The sequence below is a fragment of the Clavelina lepadiformis genome, chromosome 9 (assembly GCF_947623445.1).
Source record: "Clavelina lepadiformis chromosome 9, kaClaLepa1.1, whole genome shotgun sequence".
Lineage (NCBI taxonomy): Eukaryota > Metazoa > Chordata > Ascidiacea > Aplousobranchia > Clavelinidae > Clavelina > Clavelina lepadiformis.
Genome location: NC_135248.1, coordinates 365,720 through 383,387, shown reverse-complemented (window position 1 = coordinate 383,387; position 17,668 = coordinate 365,720). Strand labels below are relative to the sequence as shown.

Below are 17,668 nucleotides of genomic sequence, written 5' to 3'. Positions count from 1 at the left end.
GTCGGGGGTTGGTGTTTTCAGTTTGTCGTATCCGTCAAATTGTTTCGCTTTGGAGTAAGGTTTTGTCTGATGTGAGCCAGAGTTGGGGCTTCACCTTCGATAAAATGTGAATCCCCAACTTTCATCTTTCTTATTCAAACCATGAAAGGTGGTTTCATTTTTAACCTACTATAGTGTGCGCCGTTACGGAAATACGAAACCTGTGCTTTTGAATGAATTCCACGGCAATTACCCGACCGTGAGAGACAAAAAAGGCGATAGACAAAGCGACGTCATCCTACGCCTTAAAATAAAGATGACACGGAGATTTAATATTTCCACTGAGTTGTTTCAAATCAAACGTTTTTTTGTGTGTAGAATAGAAAGATATATACAGCCAAAACTATGCCCTTTTACCGCATAAAACTAACCAGTAAAAAGCTTTGAAAATTCCCGGTTAGACGTGTTGTGGGCAGGACTAAGGTTTACTAAGGGGTGGAAATAGTCATAATGACTCCTGCTATATAGGGTTAGGATCATCCCCTCGGTGATACTCACAAAACGCTTCTCCAAGTTGTGTGGTTAAGTCGAACACATCAGCTGCAGCCGTCAAAATGCATCCCTTCGCATAAAACCATGGAAGCGATTTTCCAGAAACCAATGAAAAGAAGTAATATCTTGAAAACGTGTCCCTGGCAGCCTCAGGAATTGTTCAGGGGATTCTGGAAAAGCGAACGTGGCAAGTAACTTTTCCAGATATTCTGGAAAAATGTCTCCTAAAAACAACGCCGGCGCCACTGGCAAGTAACTTTTGGCAGATAGAGGGTAACTTTTTTCCAGATAGCAGGGAGACATTTTTCCTCGGACTTGGACCTAGCCCTATAATTACTACAATCCTAACTAAATGCGCATGAATCCCTCGCACGTGCAGGCTAAAATTGTCTTGGACCCGAAAGGATTCGCCAAAAAATTTGTATAAAAGCCATCTGCTGAGTCACTCTATGCGTTTTACGTCACAATGGAGAGACTAAAATTTTTACGACAAAGCCGGTGGAAAAGAAAGATTACTAAAAATTTAATTTTCAACTATTTTAATTAAATTATCGAATACAAACTAAACTCATTATTTTTATAACATTTCTGAAATGCTGAAAAACAATCTTTATAAAAAGTTCTTCAAATAAACTCATCAATCAATCAAGATAATTGTGTTTCGCTTCGGAAAAATAAGTCGTTATAAATATAATTGAGCAAAATCATGATCGGAGTTATGATTGGTTAAACTAAGATATTCCGACCTTCTTCATGAACCATTGCTTCGTCATCGCAGAGAAATTTAAACACCGGTAGCCTAAGTCGTCTTTAAAACTGGACAGAACTTTTTCCCCAAGTCTGGTCGAAAGAAAGGGGGTCAACCTGAAACTGAAGTGATCCTAAAAACGATTATGCATAAATTTAAATCCTTCTGCCTCATTCGTCGCTAGGGTGAGCGCGAGATGCTTTCTATTATTAAGAAGGGGGGGGGGGGGGGGTTGGAAGAAAAACGAGAAATATTCTCTGACACGAGTCCCCACACCACGTAACAAAAATTTAGTTGTGGCGATTTTTTAGTATTTTCTAAATATATTGCTAAGTAAAACATGTTTCTGGCAATTTTTGCCACAAGTTTTGTTTAAAAAATATTTTGTAGGTTTTTTTAACTTTCAGCACTTTCCTCTAATTAAGTTATTATAGAACACTACAATTAAATTATTGGCACTATCAGATCCCATCGCCGAGAAATTCCCTCTGATGTTCAGCTTGGAAAAAATACGCCACTGTACACTTCCAAATTTGTTTTCACACATTCCCAAAAAAAAAATTATGCTTCTCAGTTATAAAGCGAAGAAGAATAAAGTAATGTATCTACTTTCTTCACTTCACAATGTTATGGAGGTAGATGATAAAGCCAAGAAGAAACCAAGGGCTATTCTAGACTACAACGCTAGTAAGGGTGGGGTGGATACCGCTGATGAAATGCTCCGCGCTTACTCTACTAAGGCAGCATCAAGAAGATGGCCACTTGCTGCATTTTTCAACTTGTTGGACATTGTGACACTGGATGCATACGTAATATGCAAACATGTGCAAATAACAATTAAAAAGAGAAGGGATTTTATTATCGAACTGGCTGAAAAGCTGTGCCTAGCAGAGAAAAACAGAAGACGCACAGTTCCCCAAGTTTTTCATCTGAAACGCACACGAGAACATGCTGAAGAAGAATTACCACTCAATAAAAGAACCAAATGTAAAATATCCCAGTCAAACAAAACAAGGGTACAATTTTGTAACTGTTCAAAGTTTGTTTGTGGAACGTGTAGTGCACCTGTGTGTAAAAGTTGTTTCGAAATGTAACTGAACAAATGAATATTTTCGGCTTAGGGGTCAATTGACCCCTGTGGTAATTCACCGTTTTTCATTCCAAAACAACTGTTTTGAAAAAAAATTTCGATTGTCGTGTTGATGATGTGTCAAATACCCAGAAAGAATAAAAGTAAAAAAGTTTGAGGCTCCTAGCAGAAAACACTTCTTGTTAAATTAAAAAATAAAATTACAAAAGGGTCAATTGACCTCTGTGGTAGTCTTAGGGTTAAATTCTTATTCTAATTTCCTTATAACCAATGTTCCCTCTAATTTTTCACGAGTCTGAGCAAACACACCAACTCCCTGAGCGGTACCTCGGACCACTGCGAGCAACATCAGACATGCCACGAGCGCACTGTGGCCATTATTATGCGTTTATTTTATTTTCAATTCAGGTTGGATTTTTTTCTTGTGCGCAGCACAGATTTTCTGTGCGCGGAGATCGTGTCAGCAGTGCGCATTTGCTCACGCGCGCAGCTTAGAGGGAACATTGCTTATAACGTTGATAAAGTGTGACGTCATTATGGCCTATCATTTTAACTTCATAGCTGTAGCTTGTAGGCCTATAGTAGCAATGATCTTTTTGTCTTAGTCTCAGAATACAGCAAGAAATTTCAAATTGTTTTTTAACTGTGTTCTGTAAAAACCTGTAGCTCAAGTGCAGATAAATTGGGGAATGGATGTATAATATTCATCACATAAATTGCTATGTCTGTGGTCTATATATCAGCTTAAACCAAGTGAAATATGAAATAAAGTTAGAAGCAAAGCTTCTTTTGTTCATGAAATGTATTTTAGCATGAAAATTGGTGACCAAGAGAAAAGCCGGGCGGCCAACGTTATCAGCGGAACATGCCAATCAAATTTAGATGCCTGGCTTACGGCGGAACGACATTCGATGCCATTTGCTAATCCAAGAGTCTGGAGTGAAACGAAACCATGCAAATGGACCGTTATTTCTGAATGGTTGACATTTCAAGATTTAGAAGAACTAAAAACCGACATGACATTGCGTATCCTTTATTACCATCTCCTATTGCACCTGTTTCGCATATCAGTGGTTGCCACTGCCCAAACCACCGAGCAAAAAAGCTCCTGAAAATTCAGCAGTGTCTCAAGAAAGACTCTGATGACGAATTGAACATATCATAGGGAGGGGGGAAGGGAGACAAGCACCTTCACGTGATCCCCTCGGTCAGCACCATATCTAACAACAAGATATGCGAAGCGAAGATTGAAGACCTCGGACTAAGTGCGGCGCACTGGACGAACCACACGTGGAGCACGGAGTGGCAAAACAACCGCCTGCGCACCAGCGTCGGAAGTTTTCGCTCAGATATGCACAAATGGGGACTGGCTCCCTCATCAGGATGCGAGTGTGGTGCAACAGAGCAGACAGCAGACCACGTCATCAATGACTGCCCAATCCATCGGCCCCCACATGGTGTGCGTGGTCTGAAAAGATTGGACGAAGATACAATCGCATGGCTGATGACCTCATGGCTCATGCCCGGAAATCTAGTTTGGAAGTGGAAAGAAGAAACGCTCAAACGACGAAGAAGAACATATCTCGCAATAGGGGATAACCTAGCAATAGGGGATAACGCAGAGCAGCCAACTTGAACTCTTTGATATCCTACGCTTATTCTCTCACAAAGCTGTCATAAGCGAACAGTTGCAAACTGGAAGCCCTTTCCACTGAAAGGAAAAAGTAAGCCTGCACCCTGTGAAGGAGGCAAAAGTTATCACTTAGATGTTGTAGGGCTGTAGGTATCTCTTTAACAAAAGCGCCGTAACTTCGGAGCTGCTCAGCTGGCTGATGAGTAGAAACTCTTTTAATTTGGCGTCAATCTAACAGTTTCTGCACAGGCAGCAGAGAAAAACGTATGTCGGCTTCCTTTTGGTCGAGTGCGCATGCTGAAGCTCAGGGGCGGGCAACTTCTTCGGTCGGCGGGCCTGATATGAGAAAATGAAGTACTTGGCGGGCCGGATTCCTGAATAGACTGGAACGCAGCTTTGTCTTATTAATGTTCATGGTCGAAAATGTTTGCTCATAAATGTATGTAGACCCGAACAGAACAAGTAGATTTATGGCCATCTTTCTCAGGTTGGCAAACTTGGACTTATTCAGTGACGCAATACAGGGATTGCGGCAGAATTTGGCCGCAGGCCACATTATCATGTAAGACCGGAAACTGTCTGCGGGCCGCTCAAAATCCCGTTGCGGGCCGGATCCGGCCCGCGGGCCGTATGTTGCCCACCCCTGCTGAAGCTGTAGCGAAAATCTGTTTTATAAATCTAAGCTTCAAAAAAAACAAGAATTTAAGACAAAACAAGAATCGACGACGTGGGTTGGGAATGCAAGAATTTAAAGAGAAAAGTTTTCAAAGAAAAATTACCATAATTTTTACGAAGAAATAGTTGGCTTTGCTTCCAAGCAAAATATATATTTCTGTTTAAAATTCTTTCGACTGATCCAGAATTATTCATCATTAATAAGCAAGGTAGGGTCAAATATCCGATGGTTTGGCGCTTGTTGTCACGTGTATGTTAGCATGACCAGTCATCAGTTGCTTGTAGATGAACCATGACATTAAACTTGACACTTGGGAAAGCAAGTGCATTCATGCGTGCGCTCCAATTAAGGGCTCGGGCGCATTGTCTGGCCAGCGCGTCACAAGTCGCCGGGAACTTTGGCCTCTTCGATCCCATAAACGCGGAAGCAGATGAAATTGAAGGTGACGTCACAAAGCTTTAAAGATTAGTCAGTTGTCGTTTGGAAATGACGCGGTACAATCACAATCTACTTTATTGTACAAAACACTTTGATGTCAATGTGATGCCATAATTTACCAATGGAATACGTTACAATCTGTACATTGATGTGACGACAAGTACCTACGATCAACAGATAATGATATCGTGACGTAATAGCTGATTTACAAACACAAAAGTTATTTTAGAATTCGACCAGTAACACCGACAAAATTATAGTTCGGTGATGTTACAACAAAATCAGTTAGCTCACAACAAATCGACCTTGTGCAAATCTATGACGTCACAACCGGACAAATGTTAGCGATAGCTCGTGTTAATGTAGATTCATGGGTCGGAGTTGACAAAAAAAATATTAGAATGGCATCGTCTGTGGGGTTAAAACCTGGCGAAATAAAAACAAAGAAATCCTAGAAAGTACGCGCAGATTGGGAGATAAAAATTTTGCTGGTTTTACTGCAACACACGTCACCATGGTTACCGATCAGTATGATAAACTCGCAGCCAATGGAAACAATAAACCCTTATGACGTCATGTGACGTCCGAGAGGGGTGGAGCCAGATATTTATAACACTTTGAAAGTGGCCGGCAGCAGAGTGCGGATGTTCTTTACAAATCTGCCCCCGCTTAAAAGAGTCCGCAGTCCTTGAGGTTGTTTTTAATTATGACGTCAGTGACTGCATCGAAGACGAATTGGATGTTGTTGGTGTCGGTTGCGCAGGTGAAGTGCGTGTAGATCTCCTTCGTGTCCTTGCGCTTGTTCAAATCCTCAAACTGGAGCTGGATGTAAGCCGCCGCTTCCTCGTACGTATTCTGACCTGAACAGAAAACAATTGGGTTTCTATGACGTCATAGACAAGTTGACAGGGGTCGGTGGCTGTGAAGTACCTGCATACTCCGGGAAGCAAATGGTGAGAGGAGATCGGTTGATTTTCTCCTCGAAGAGATCCTTTTTATTGAGGAAGAGGATGATCGAGGTTTCCGTGAACCATTTGTTGTTGCAGATCGAGTCGAACAACTTCATCGACTCGTGCATCCGATTCTGCCCAAAATATGTTCGTTAAACCCCGCAGAGTCCGCTTGCCTGGCCCGTACGCCGCGTCAATAGCCCACCGGTCATAAAAATGTCAACTACGTACCATCTCCTCATCCTCGGCAAGGACCAGGTCATAGGCGGAGAGCGCGACACAGAAGATGATGGCGGTCACCCCCTCAAAACAATGGATCCACTTCTTTCTCTCCGATCGCTGGCCGCCGACGTCGAACATCCTGACCAACATTTTGTTTAAGTTCGAGTTCAAATGGCGAGGCAAGTTGAAGCGACAAACACATAAGTTGGACGGTCATGCCGCATGCAAGTTACGCACAAACAACACAACAATTAAGAACAAACCGATATCTTGGATCGCACAAATTTGATTCTTGATCGGGCACAAAATAAAATTTAGAATGAACAAGTCATAAAAGTTTCAACTAGTTTAAATAATTTCTTGATTATTGAGTAAATTATGAAGGATTAGTCGGTTCATGCTCGAGCGAAGTACTCACTTAAAAATCAGTCCCTTGAAATTAAAATGGACCTCAACGATGCCAGTTGTTTTAACCCTGGTCCTGAGCACGTCCTGCTGTGTGGGGACATAATTCCTCTCGGTCAATCGATCGAGCGAATCCAAATAACTGGTCATGCAAAACAGAAAACTCATGCCGCTGAACAACACAAAACAACTCACAAGCCCAGGGATGAGGCCCACATCGACCATAAAATGTTTGAGCAGAAATTGAGCCGTTGTGAATGGGGAAATACTCATATTCATTTATTTGTATAAATTTCCGTATAATAATTTGTATAATATAAATATTTAGATAAAATTTGTTTTTTCCTTGATGTAAGTAGTTGAATGTGTTGGATATTTTAGCCCGTCTCAGGCGGCTGCTGCACCTGACAGCTATAAATGGCAACTTGGGCAGGAAGTGATGTCATACGATGTCACTTCTATCCCGCCCCCCTCATTGGACCAAGTAGTTAAATAAAACAAACGTAGAACCACAGAGCAGCAAGACAGATGATAAATCACGCCATCACCATGCACAAGTTATCACAACATCATAGCACTGCTTGTCACGTGGACTTTACAGATTCTCACTTAAAGTGCAAGTCCTTGTGTTCAAATTGAGTTTCAACGATACCGGTTGTTTTAACCCGGGAGCGAAGTACGTCCTGTTCGGTGGGCACGTAATCGGGCGACACAAGCCGATCTAGGCTGTCTAGGTAACTACATTCAAAAAATTAAGTTGATGCAAATGCAAAATTTTATGAAACATCTACTTTCACATTAAACACAGCCCCATGTTATGGATTTCTCTCCAGCAATTATAATTGTTGATAATTATCATTGAACGGGTTGATAAATAATTAATAAATCAAGCCCATACCGAGGAAAGACAAACTATATCGAGGAGATGTTGTGAGCTGATACGTTATTCGTATCAGTTTTCATGAAGATCACAATTATTCACAGTAACGTTGTATAATTGACAAGCAACGCCACTAATAACAAGTACAACCTACTTAAATCACCTGATATGTGGGATATATGAGATGCAATATATTAGCATGATTACATCATTGCAATTATGACATAACAGTCCACTTCCACACCACATGTGTCAGCGGAATAGGTTCAATTCCTTATTACATGGCAAATACCAACAGAGACAAACAATTTAGACATTTTGAATAGAGGCTGCCTTATAACTAAGTGGCCAGAAAACACGTCAGCTCCAATGCACTGAAAATACCAGCTTCAACCCACTGCGCTCTATATTTAGGGAACCCTGGCCAGCAATTTGAGGTCTGTCAAGCCCAGGCACCAACTTAAAGATAGAACAATTATTTCACTATTATACGTTAGCACCAAGTTAACCGCTAAACCTTAGAGATGCGCCAAATCGAACAGGAATATCACGTGTCAATATCGATTGTCACAGATACAAACCTTGCTGACGAGTTTAATTCTTTATTACAAATAAATAAAATCCCAAAGTATATTTTAAGCACATTTGCTAAAGTTGGCAGAACAAGATCTAGTTGCTCGTATTTTCAGCAGAAGCGATCGATTTGGCACGTCACTATCAGACCTGGCTCCACGCAGCCTGACACTATATAATGCGGCGGAACCGAGATAAGATCGATTGTAAGCTGCAGGTTTTCAAATAAGACAACTCACTACTGGGCGGAATCATTGAGTTGAAACTCCCGAGACCGGCTGAAGCAAACCTGCACCCCTTTGTCCGCCCACAAGCGCTTCATGCAGTCGCCCAACTCCCGCGTCATCTCGCCGTCGTTCAATGAGGTGGCGAGCGAAAACAGCTCCCTTCCATCGTCCTACGTGAAAGATATTTCATTGCAGTGGAAGTAACAACACGTTAAAGCATAGTATGCAGGAGCACGCACAGTGCGCGACGAGGAGCCGAAGTCTATCTTGAGGTTGTCCATCGCTTTGATGATCGTGATGAGCGACTGCACAGTGTTGCTGTAGACGACAGCCTTGTACTGGAGGCACTCATCCTCCGAGTATCCATCTTCGTGGATGATCCTGCGCAACAGCGGAGTCATGACGTCACAATACATAATATTTACTTGGTTAGGGTTAATGACAAACTAAAGCCTGAGTTTTGAAAATTTCTACTGTGATGTCACAAAACACCAGGGAAAAAGTTTGAAGTAAATGACCGCAATATGGGGATGTCTCTTGGGACATTTTGATAGATGTGGAACACTCGGGAATATCGGAGCAGCCATTTGTGATGAAAGCATTCTGAGGACTCGCCACAAAGCAATTACTGGGAATAGCCCAGAGACAAATAATCAATTTTATTTCTTACTTCATTTGTTTGACGATTGTGCTCTTTCCTGATTCGCCGGCACCTGAAAAGCAAACTTGATTTGAAATCGTCATTTTGTTGGCACACAAGCTCATATTTATGTCGCAATAAAGCTAAAATAAATCCGCGCTTATTTCCAGTGCGGCTGACCACTTGCGGGGCAGCGAATGAAAACTGACTTTGTTGAACCTTATACGACCTTGTAAAGTGACAGACGCATCAAAAAGCGGTAAGCCGCTTTACTGAGTCGACCGCGGTTCAATCAAGACCAACAAGACGCGCGTCAAGTTATCAATATGAAGCAATCGTCTTTGTGATGCAATAATGAGGCAGCATATTGGTCGTTCAAGAAATCAATGGTTTGCACGATGAAGCACTGTCAGGATAAATTCCTTCATAATCATGCGGTGACGTTCAGAGCAACCCAGAGATTGTCCGCAAGACGTCAAAATAAATCGGGCGGCGTTGCAATTAATTTACAAACGCGACAGGAAATGACGTGACAATTAAAACTTAACAAGTCATAGAGCATTTAATACGACGATGCGCGAGGCCAAGAAGTTCGATTTATTTATCATACAACGTCATACATGTTTGTATGTGTCTGAGATAATTCAAAGAAATTGTGACGTAACACGGACATCCGATCTACATTGGTTGTGTGAGCACAGGTGCAATTTGGTAAAATATAAATCACATGATCCTGAGGTCACGCTCGATTGTTTATTTGTGACGTCATTTTCTCGCCTGTGCGACAGCAATACACGTCGTCATCAAACTTTTAATGAAGTTGGATTTGTGCAAGATTACAACTAGTAACCATGGTGATTACGCTTGGTTTAGTTATGACGCAATAAAACAGACTTTGAACGTCAGGCAAAAAATCCCAGCAAAATCCAAACACAAGCCAGAAGCAAAGAGCGCAAAGAGACGCCGCCATTTATGTGCACTCTGGCATGCTGCAGAATGAGAGGTGGCATGCTGCAATGGTTCTACATGAAGGTAAGTTATCCAGAACACAGAGACATGTCATCGTCCAATGGGTTTGTTCGCGAAAGGTTTTTCAGCAAATAATAAGCACACAAGACTCAAACAAAATTAACACTCGGCGCATTTCCGCTTCATGGTCATTAAATAGGCCCAGACAGTCGCAGAAGGTTGCCAATAGCGACAAGGCAGTATAGAAACAGTTTCAAGTCGTAAAACTTTACAAGCCAGCAAAGGAATAATGAGACTTGATATCAAATAAGTTGCGGTTATTCTTGCCAGGGCCTTATCGCTGCTTGCAGGTTTCACAAAAGTTTAACCTTAGGTGACGTCATAATGTGGCATTTATTGTGGCCTCGGGCGAAATAATTGAAGTTATCCCAACAAGCGACCTTGAAACAACCCATGTCAAAGCAAAAAATGTGACGCTGGCTTTGATCTTTCCGACGTTTATCACATCGTGGAAGTGGGCGCTCAACCGTGGAGAGATCAAAAGCGAACGCCAATAGCCATTATTACATCACAATCTACGCTAATGTGCGCGATTGGTAGCGAAAGTCGACCACGAGTACAATCTGGCCAAACATCCTCGGAACTCGCGAATCCTTTAAAGCGTCAACGTCGTCTCCGTTGTGGAAGCGACTAAAATAAGGTTCACATAATAAACTGGCAACTACGTCACCTGTCAATCAACAGGAGACAATGAAGGAGCCAGTTTAAAATTAAACCTTGAACATAAACTCCCTAGCATGTGGGGCGTCTTTACATTGAAACGCACTGACGTTCTTCATCAAACCACCATAGAACAATAAACAACTTCAACAATGACAAATTAGCCGCGTTTAACAACAGGCTAAACCAGGGTTGCTTTGGTGCAGTTAATAACTTCAAATCCCTTCACAGTTTTCTTCTTTGTTTTTGGAAAGCTGCATAGTAAGATGATTACATCCACTCCACGGCTTAATAGCGAGCGGACAATGCAATGAGATGGCGGAGGGCAGCGCGACATGCTCGCGCGTTATTCACACAGGATCGCACAGAACAAGCGACTATTGATTAGGGAGTGAAATATTCATGAGGGTGGTTACAAGAAAAATCTATTTTTGCGCAGGAAACCATTGTATAGGTGGCCAGGGAGGTTATGGCCGATGAAGGTATATGGGAGAACACTTCCTGATAATAACATGACATTATTTGGACGCTGCATCCTGACAACTACAAACTTTACAGGTATTGGTACCTTGGCTTTACTGCGCTGCTACAGACGAGGTACTAGCAAAGAAACATACAATTCACAACCACTTAAGGTAACGGCACCTACTGTTCAAAACTCTTTTCACAGTCGCTTATTGTCAATGAATATGAATCAGAGAACCCCGCAAGTGGATAAAATGATTTAAGAAATAAAGTCACCCACCGAGCAGAAGAAGTTTGACCTCCCTTGACTGTTTGTCTCCGTCCACTCGCAGGTTCCGGTCGATCTGACGAGATCTCTCATTGGCTGCCTTGTCATCTGTCGACACTGCGCAACCCATCGTGAGATTATGTTCTGTGCATATCATAACAACATAAACACAAAATAAATCTACTTCTTGAACAGTGTGAAAATCGTTACAAGTGACTTTATTATCAATGCCAATGTCATGATACTAAATGCAAACCAACATTCAAAACATAACAAGAGCTGCATGCCAGGCAGGTGTGGAAGATAAATTTAAAAATATGCTGCTGTGGTAGAAAGCTTACATCGATACCCCAAAGTGGGGAGGTCCAGAAATATTTCTCAATTCTCTGCAGAAAATCTGCTGAAGCTGTTCTGTCCCCAGCACAAGCTCTTCACAGTTGAAATATCTCCAAAGCAACAATGCATACAACTTCAAGTAAACCTCGTATAAAATATCGACAAACTATCTTATGTATGTTATAGAAATCATATAATGAATTAGCGCTTTCTGAAAAAACAAAAACAAAAATAAGTTGCCGAACCCAATAAAATACCTATCCACAAGATGCTCCTTTATAAAGGAATGCTGATACATAATTCACAGCACCCTCTGATTGTCTCACAGGTCTTAATGTCTACATAATATAAGTCCTTGCTTATAGTTCTAATACACTAACACTGCTTTCTACGGCTCTTCACATTTTAGAACATCATTGTATCATACACTGACAACGCTACAGAGGAAAACTGCTTTTAATTGTGCAGAGATTATTTTGGGCAAGTTTTCGAAAACACGACTCTTAAAAATAGATCCAACCAAGTCACCGCTTCATTCAGTGTCAAGAGTTTTGCTCATGGCCAATGCTGAAGCACATTTTATTCTACTCAAGAAAAATAAAAACATCAATTTCCATGACAATGGCAAAGATGGAAACTACCGTAGAAGATAAAAGCTCATATAACAGCGCTCATACTTCTAGTAAACATATCAATCAGATTATGGAAAGCCAAACCACCGAACCTAGGACGCAGACAAAGAGTCAGATATTATTATGTATAATACCCAGGATGGATGGAGCTTCAAAACCACCAGATCTGTTCACTAATTTGTCTTACAACGAATGTTAATGAATTATCAACGCTGAGGCAGTGAGATAGCACCAGTGAGTACATTTTAGGAAGTTCTTTCAGTGATTGATGTTGTACATGAGGACATACAACAAATTTTCTTCAAGTTCTTTTTCTTAAAAAGGTGGGAAATTTCTAATTCTGTGTAACATCAAGACTATCGAGTGAAGTCAAGTAATATCAAGTCACCAACATAACCTGCCAAATAGGGAAAATATTTAAAACCTAAATTTTGTTTATTATCATCGGGAATGTATCGGGAAGTCACCAATAAATGGAGTGACACGATCTGGAAGTAGACGAAGGCACTTCTTGCTGCAATGTTCAACCAAATAATTTAAACTTGGATTCATTCTGAACTGTCATTCACTTTCCATCATTTACTGCCAATCTATTGTAACATTATCGATTTAAAGTGAGGGGCAAGTCCAAAAACAAGTTGGCCATAAATTAAAGATTATTTGTCAGTAAATGCACTGGTGAATGAATTTATAGTAATATGTAGTCGTTAAGCAGTTACTGCAAAAAAATTTAGCAAAAAATACAAATTCATAGTTGATTTTTGGCGACTCTTATTACGTCACAATATAAAACTAATGTTCATGACTCAGGTATTTCGATCAAGTATGAAAAGAATGTTTCTCGTAACCGATAAAAAACACGTGTAACTGAAGCGAGCTGAAGTGCATGACAGGAACGTTTCGTGTTAAACAACTTTGAGCTACCTTCAGTGTATCACCAGGCTCAGTGCTGGCGTTAGCTTAGTCTGATAACAGTAACTGCTGTAGAAACAAGAACACTTGACTACTGCATATATACTGTCTTCTGTGATATTACTAAACTGAAAATAAACATTATCTGCTACTAATCACCTACCTATGACAACGTATTTCATCCAAAATGCGTTAGCTAGCTTATGCAACTACTACCTTACCTAGAATTCAAACCACAGTCATGAAAGAAGTTGTTTTAACATTGTGACATCATAATAGCCACCATATTCATCATAAAAGAAGCCGTACTTCAATATAAATAACTGGACTACGGATACGTACAGTTAAAACGCACAGTACATACACCTCAATACTGCTCATTTACTTGTTTGTATGTGGTAGCTGAGTGAGACACAAGGAACAAGGAATTATCAAATAGAGTTAAGCTAAACATCACTAAACATAAATTTGCAAAATTGTATTCTGTCTGAAACAGGGCGGTCCAAACCATGGCACACGGTCCACAAATACTTTTAGTACACCGTATTATGCAATGCAAAATCAGCAGTTGTTAAAAAACAACTACGTTTCATTCAAATACATTACATTAGCCCAAGATAAGCTGCACGTCATAGAAGTGCAAATGAATATGCGATTATTATGGAGTAACAATGCTTTTTACAGCTAACTTCACAGTATTGTGCGATGACACACTCATGCCATGATTTTTGCTGTTTGTTGCCGACGCAGTCGCAAACAAGTAGAAAGTACCAAGAAGTGTGTTAATAGTTGTGCGGCAATATATTAGGTCGATGAGATCAGTAAACTCAGTCCTTGCTTACATTAGAAACGGACTGTAGAGAATAGTAGTTTTCACCGGGATATTAAGTGTGCAGAAGCAAAATTCTAGTGTGCAACGAAGCAGCTGGTGTGCACTGCGATTCGTGGGCCCAGGTTGCCCAGCGTTTGTGCAGCCCTACATGATAGAAATCAGGGAAAAAATCAGTGTTTCCCATTTTTTTAGAGATATCACTTTTAAACACTAATATTTCAGCATAATTTGGAGTAAAATTTAGTGTCTCCTTTTGTTTTGGAGACACAGGTTTGCCCTGGTGTGCATCACCCCTTTAAAAAAAAACTTGGGTGCGCATAGTCTGCAGTCTGGCATTAGGCTAAAGTTTCCTCTATTTGCAGCCCGCAATGTTTATTCAAACTTAATGTGGACCTCAAGTCCTCAATGCTGGCAGCCTTGGACCACTCTGATCCAATACATAGAAATCATTGAGCTTTGCTTTCTTTGATAAGAAATTCATCCTACGCTATTGTCGACCGTTGCTTCACAAACACTGGATATATATATACATATAGGCCTATAGCTTAGGCTTTGCATAACCTGTTTTGGAAAATTTGAAACAAATGAGCCGATTCAGAAAAAAATTCGCCAATACCAAAGAGCAGGAACACACGGTATTGCAACAAACCACCACTTTCTGTAAAAACCTGCGACCTCATAAACCTCAGTTGTATTATCAGGTGTTACTCTGAAGTGATGTTTTTTGAAGAGTGACAGTTTGTTCATCGCACACTTTCATCTGCCTTCAAGTAAATTATATATCTGAGCTTGATTCAATTAGGGCACACATCATCAATTAAAATTAGGGCACACATCATCAATTAAAATTAGGGCACACATTATTCAGCTATAGACTATCCCATATGAAATGCGCATCTGACTATCCATTAAGCTACGTTATAAACATAGATTATCTCTGATTTGTTTGGCTGTTTTCCAAAATAATACTGTAATACGAGAATGATATAACATGTTTCGTTTTTATGCTAACACATAAAAAAACGTGTAAAGTGCCTACAATATGCCGAATCAGCAAAGAACTGAAGCTGAAAACTTTACTAAATTTTAGATAAATCTATTATATAAGAGATCACAACTGCCAGCACCTTAATACTGTAACAAGTCCTGGGCAACTCAGCGCGAGTCAGTGCGCTGTCCACAGCAGTTGCTAGACACACTGTCATTCACGTCCATGCTAACACTTAACATGACACATTAAAACGCCTTGCAGCACTTAACTCATATTTAATATCTTGACGAGATTTCAGACTTGTAAATCTATTTGGCAACTGATAAAGAACGGCCGTGTAACATGGCTTAAAAACACACCGTGTGCAGTCGAGCGAAGCTTTACAAGGCTATTTTAAGTCTTTGATCTGGTCTGTAACTACCATACACACAGAACTAGTACAAGTATTAGCTTGGGTTAAAGCAATTTTGTTTTCTAGGTTGCAACCAGAATTTATCAAATAACATGGTCGTTGTAATAAAATTTTGACGCAACCCAGTCAGCAAACCTACAAACTCTAAAACCTAAAATGTACAGTAGCCAGCTGCCTGATGTATCTAAATTTCTCGATGAAGCTGAATACGCCCTTGCTTATCGATCTTGTTTCTCCTGTTGCGAGCGCACCGCGCCATTTTTCCTTCTCTTTATTATCCTGTCACATCCAAAATCGATTTTTGTTTGTCATAAACAATATAGCACACCAGGTATTACCTGTTGCTTGTTAGAAAATTTCTAGAAACATTCTTTAAGCGTAAATCCGATGCCCATGACAAGAAAGCACCGTAACGCAAATACTTTGCAGAGTTATTCTACTCGTACCACTTACTATTATCAACTCTTTCTCCAAACCACGCCTGACGTCACGCGATAAATTCATGACGTCAGGTCACGCATGAGAAAATGCCAGCTCTGATTGGTTAAAAGAGTTTTGAAGAGATAAATAAAGCGCAAAATTATCTTACCAAGCAGGGCAAATAATCTAATATTCATCGAGCACGCAAGATTGGAATATCGAAACACTTATTGAATGGAAATCAGAACAGTCCGATGATGAACGGTTTGTTGCAAATTTAAGGTTTAAAATCAACCCTCTGAGTTTAAAAGTTAGGCTTCAGAAACCGACCACAGATGAGTCAGGCCTATATGTCATATGCTATCTATAATCTATGCGAAATCTAACTTTGAGTTAGGGACTATTTTTTAATATTAAATCAAGTAGGTTAGCTGTAGCAAAAACTACTTGATGTTTTCTCCATCATCATGTGTTAATTGTACAAAAACGGCCTCAAACAAAATCGTCCCGAGCGACATAACCGGGTTAAAGTTGATCCCAAAAAACAAGGCTCCAAATCGCTAGATGCGGAGACAATAGAAACCAAGAATAGAACAACGTCGCCATTAATCGACCGGGTTTACTTTTAGCGCTGGATTCATCAATCCTTGGGAATTGTTCAAGTAAAAAGTGGGTTAAAATTAGACTCCATCAAAGATCGCCAGGTTTCAAGTTTCAACCCGCAATAAGATTTTTCTCAATTCAATGTTGCGCCGCCAAATATATGGCGGGAAGCTGAACATCAATTTCAAAATTCTCCGCCTTTAAATAATCTCAACTGTCTGGGTTGTTTTTTTTAAGGAATAATGAATTCGAAAAATCCCAACTAACATGTTAATTGCTTCTATGCGCCGATAAAAGTTGTTTTGAGTGGTCGTCAGTCGTCACAAACTCCAGCACAAAAATAACACAACCGAGTCACCCAAAAGCAAAGCAACGACAACGCTTTTCCAAAATAAAAAAAAGATAAATAAATAAAATTAAATTAACAATTGTAAAGCAGAAATAACAGAAGCAAAACTAACTTTGTCAAAGTGCAAAATAAAAAACAGTGTTTACAATATGAAACTTCCCAAACGGGACTAATTAGCATCAAAAAATCCATCAAAAACTTTAACTGTAACATAGGAACCGCAAAGCATGGAGCATTTTGAGCAACCTTGCTAGTTGATGACTTGATTGAATAAACAATTCGAACTTATTTTATTGAGAAAGATTGCTCTAATAATAACAAAACCACTGTGAGTATTGGTGGAAACAACACAGTTACATAACAACAACCGTCAGATTACAATTTGACCATAAAAAGGGAATGGTGCAAATAAGAACTGGAATTAGTTTGCTGTTAGCAGTATGGTGGTCGGTAATGAAGTAGTTTATTCATTATTCATACAGATTTTTCCTACCGTGGTGACTTAAGTTGTTCTGTTCACGGGTACTTCTACTTCTACTTAAGCAGTTTCTAAGCTAACGTGGACGAGAAGGACCAAATGCTGGAGTAGAAAGTATTCAGTGTTTTAGTTCGAAGATAATTTGCAGTGATTTTCATTTGCAATCACATCTGCACAAACCGTTTATATTCCGTCAATAACTTGATTTTAAGGAACAATGCTCTGACGAAGGACAAAAGTATGTCTGAAGCTATTTAACCTCGTAAAA

General features: G+C 40.2%; 1 protein-coding gene across 2 annotated transcripts; it reads right to left on the bottom strand.

Annotated features, from left to right (window-relative positions):
- Nucleotides 1–5,173: 5,173 nt before the first annotated feature.
- LOC143470516 (guanine nucleotide-binding protein G(i) subunit alpha-like) lies at nt 5,174–11,980 on the bottom strand. 2 transcript variants are annotated; one of them, XM_076968694.1, is made up of 9 exons: nt 11,777–11,980; nt 11,448–11,579; nt 9,044–9,086; nt 8,613–8,754; nt 8,386–8,543; nt 7,303–7,431; nt 6,298–6,427; nt 6,047–6,200; nt 5,174–5,976 (listed from the first exon to the last, which is right to left on the bottom strand). In XM_076968694.1, the coding sequence occupies exons 2-9, from the start codon at nt 11,563–11,565 to the stop codon at nt 5,786–5,788; spliced, it is 1,065 nt and encodes a 354-aa protein (XP_076824809.1). In that variant the 5' UTR covers nt 11,566–11,579; nt 11,777–11,980; the 3' UTR covers nt 5,174–5,785. The 2 variants fall into 2 exon arrangements, with proteins under 2 accessions (XP_076824809.1, XP_076824808.1); XM_076968693.1 differs by lacking the exon at nt 7,303–7,431 and adding an exon at nt 6,707–6,835.
- Nucleotides 11,981–17,668: the final 5,688 nt, after the last annotated feature.

Excerpts from the sequence above, each read along its gene's own strand:
- LOC143470516 (XM_076968694.1), bottom strand. The coding sequence starts at position 11,565 with ATGGGTTGCGCAGTGTCGACAGATGACAAGGCAGCCAATGAGAGATCT. Across the intron at positions 8,755-9,043 it reads ACAATCGTCAAACAAATGAA|GATCATCCACGAAGATGGAT; the intron begins GTAAGAAATAAA and ends GCTGTTGCGCAG. Across the intron at positions 6,428-7,302 it reads CACAAGGACTTGCACTTTAA|GATGTTCGACGTCGGCGGCC; the intron begins GTGAGAATCTGT and ends AATGTTGGTCAG.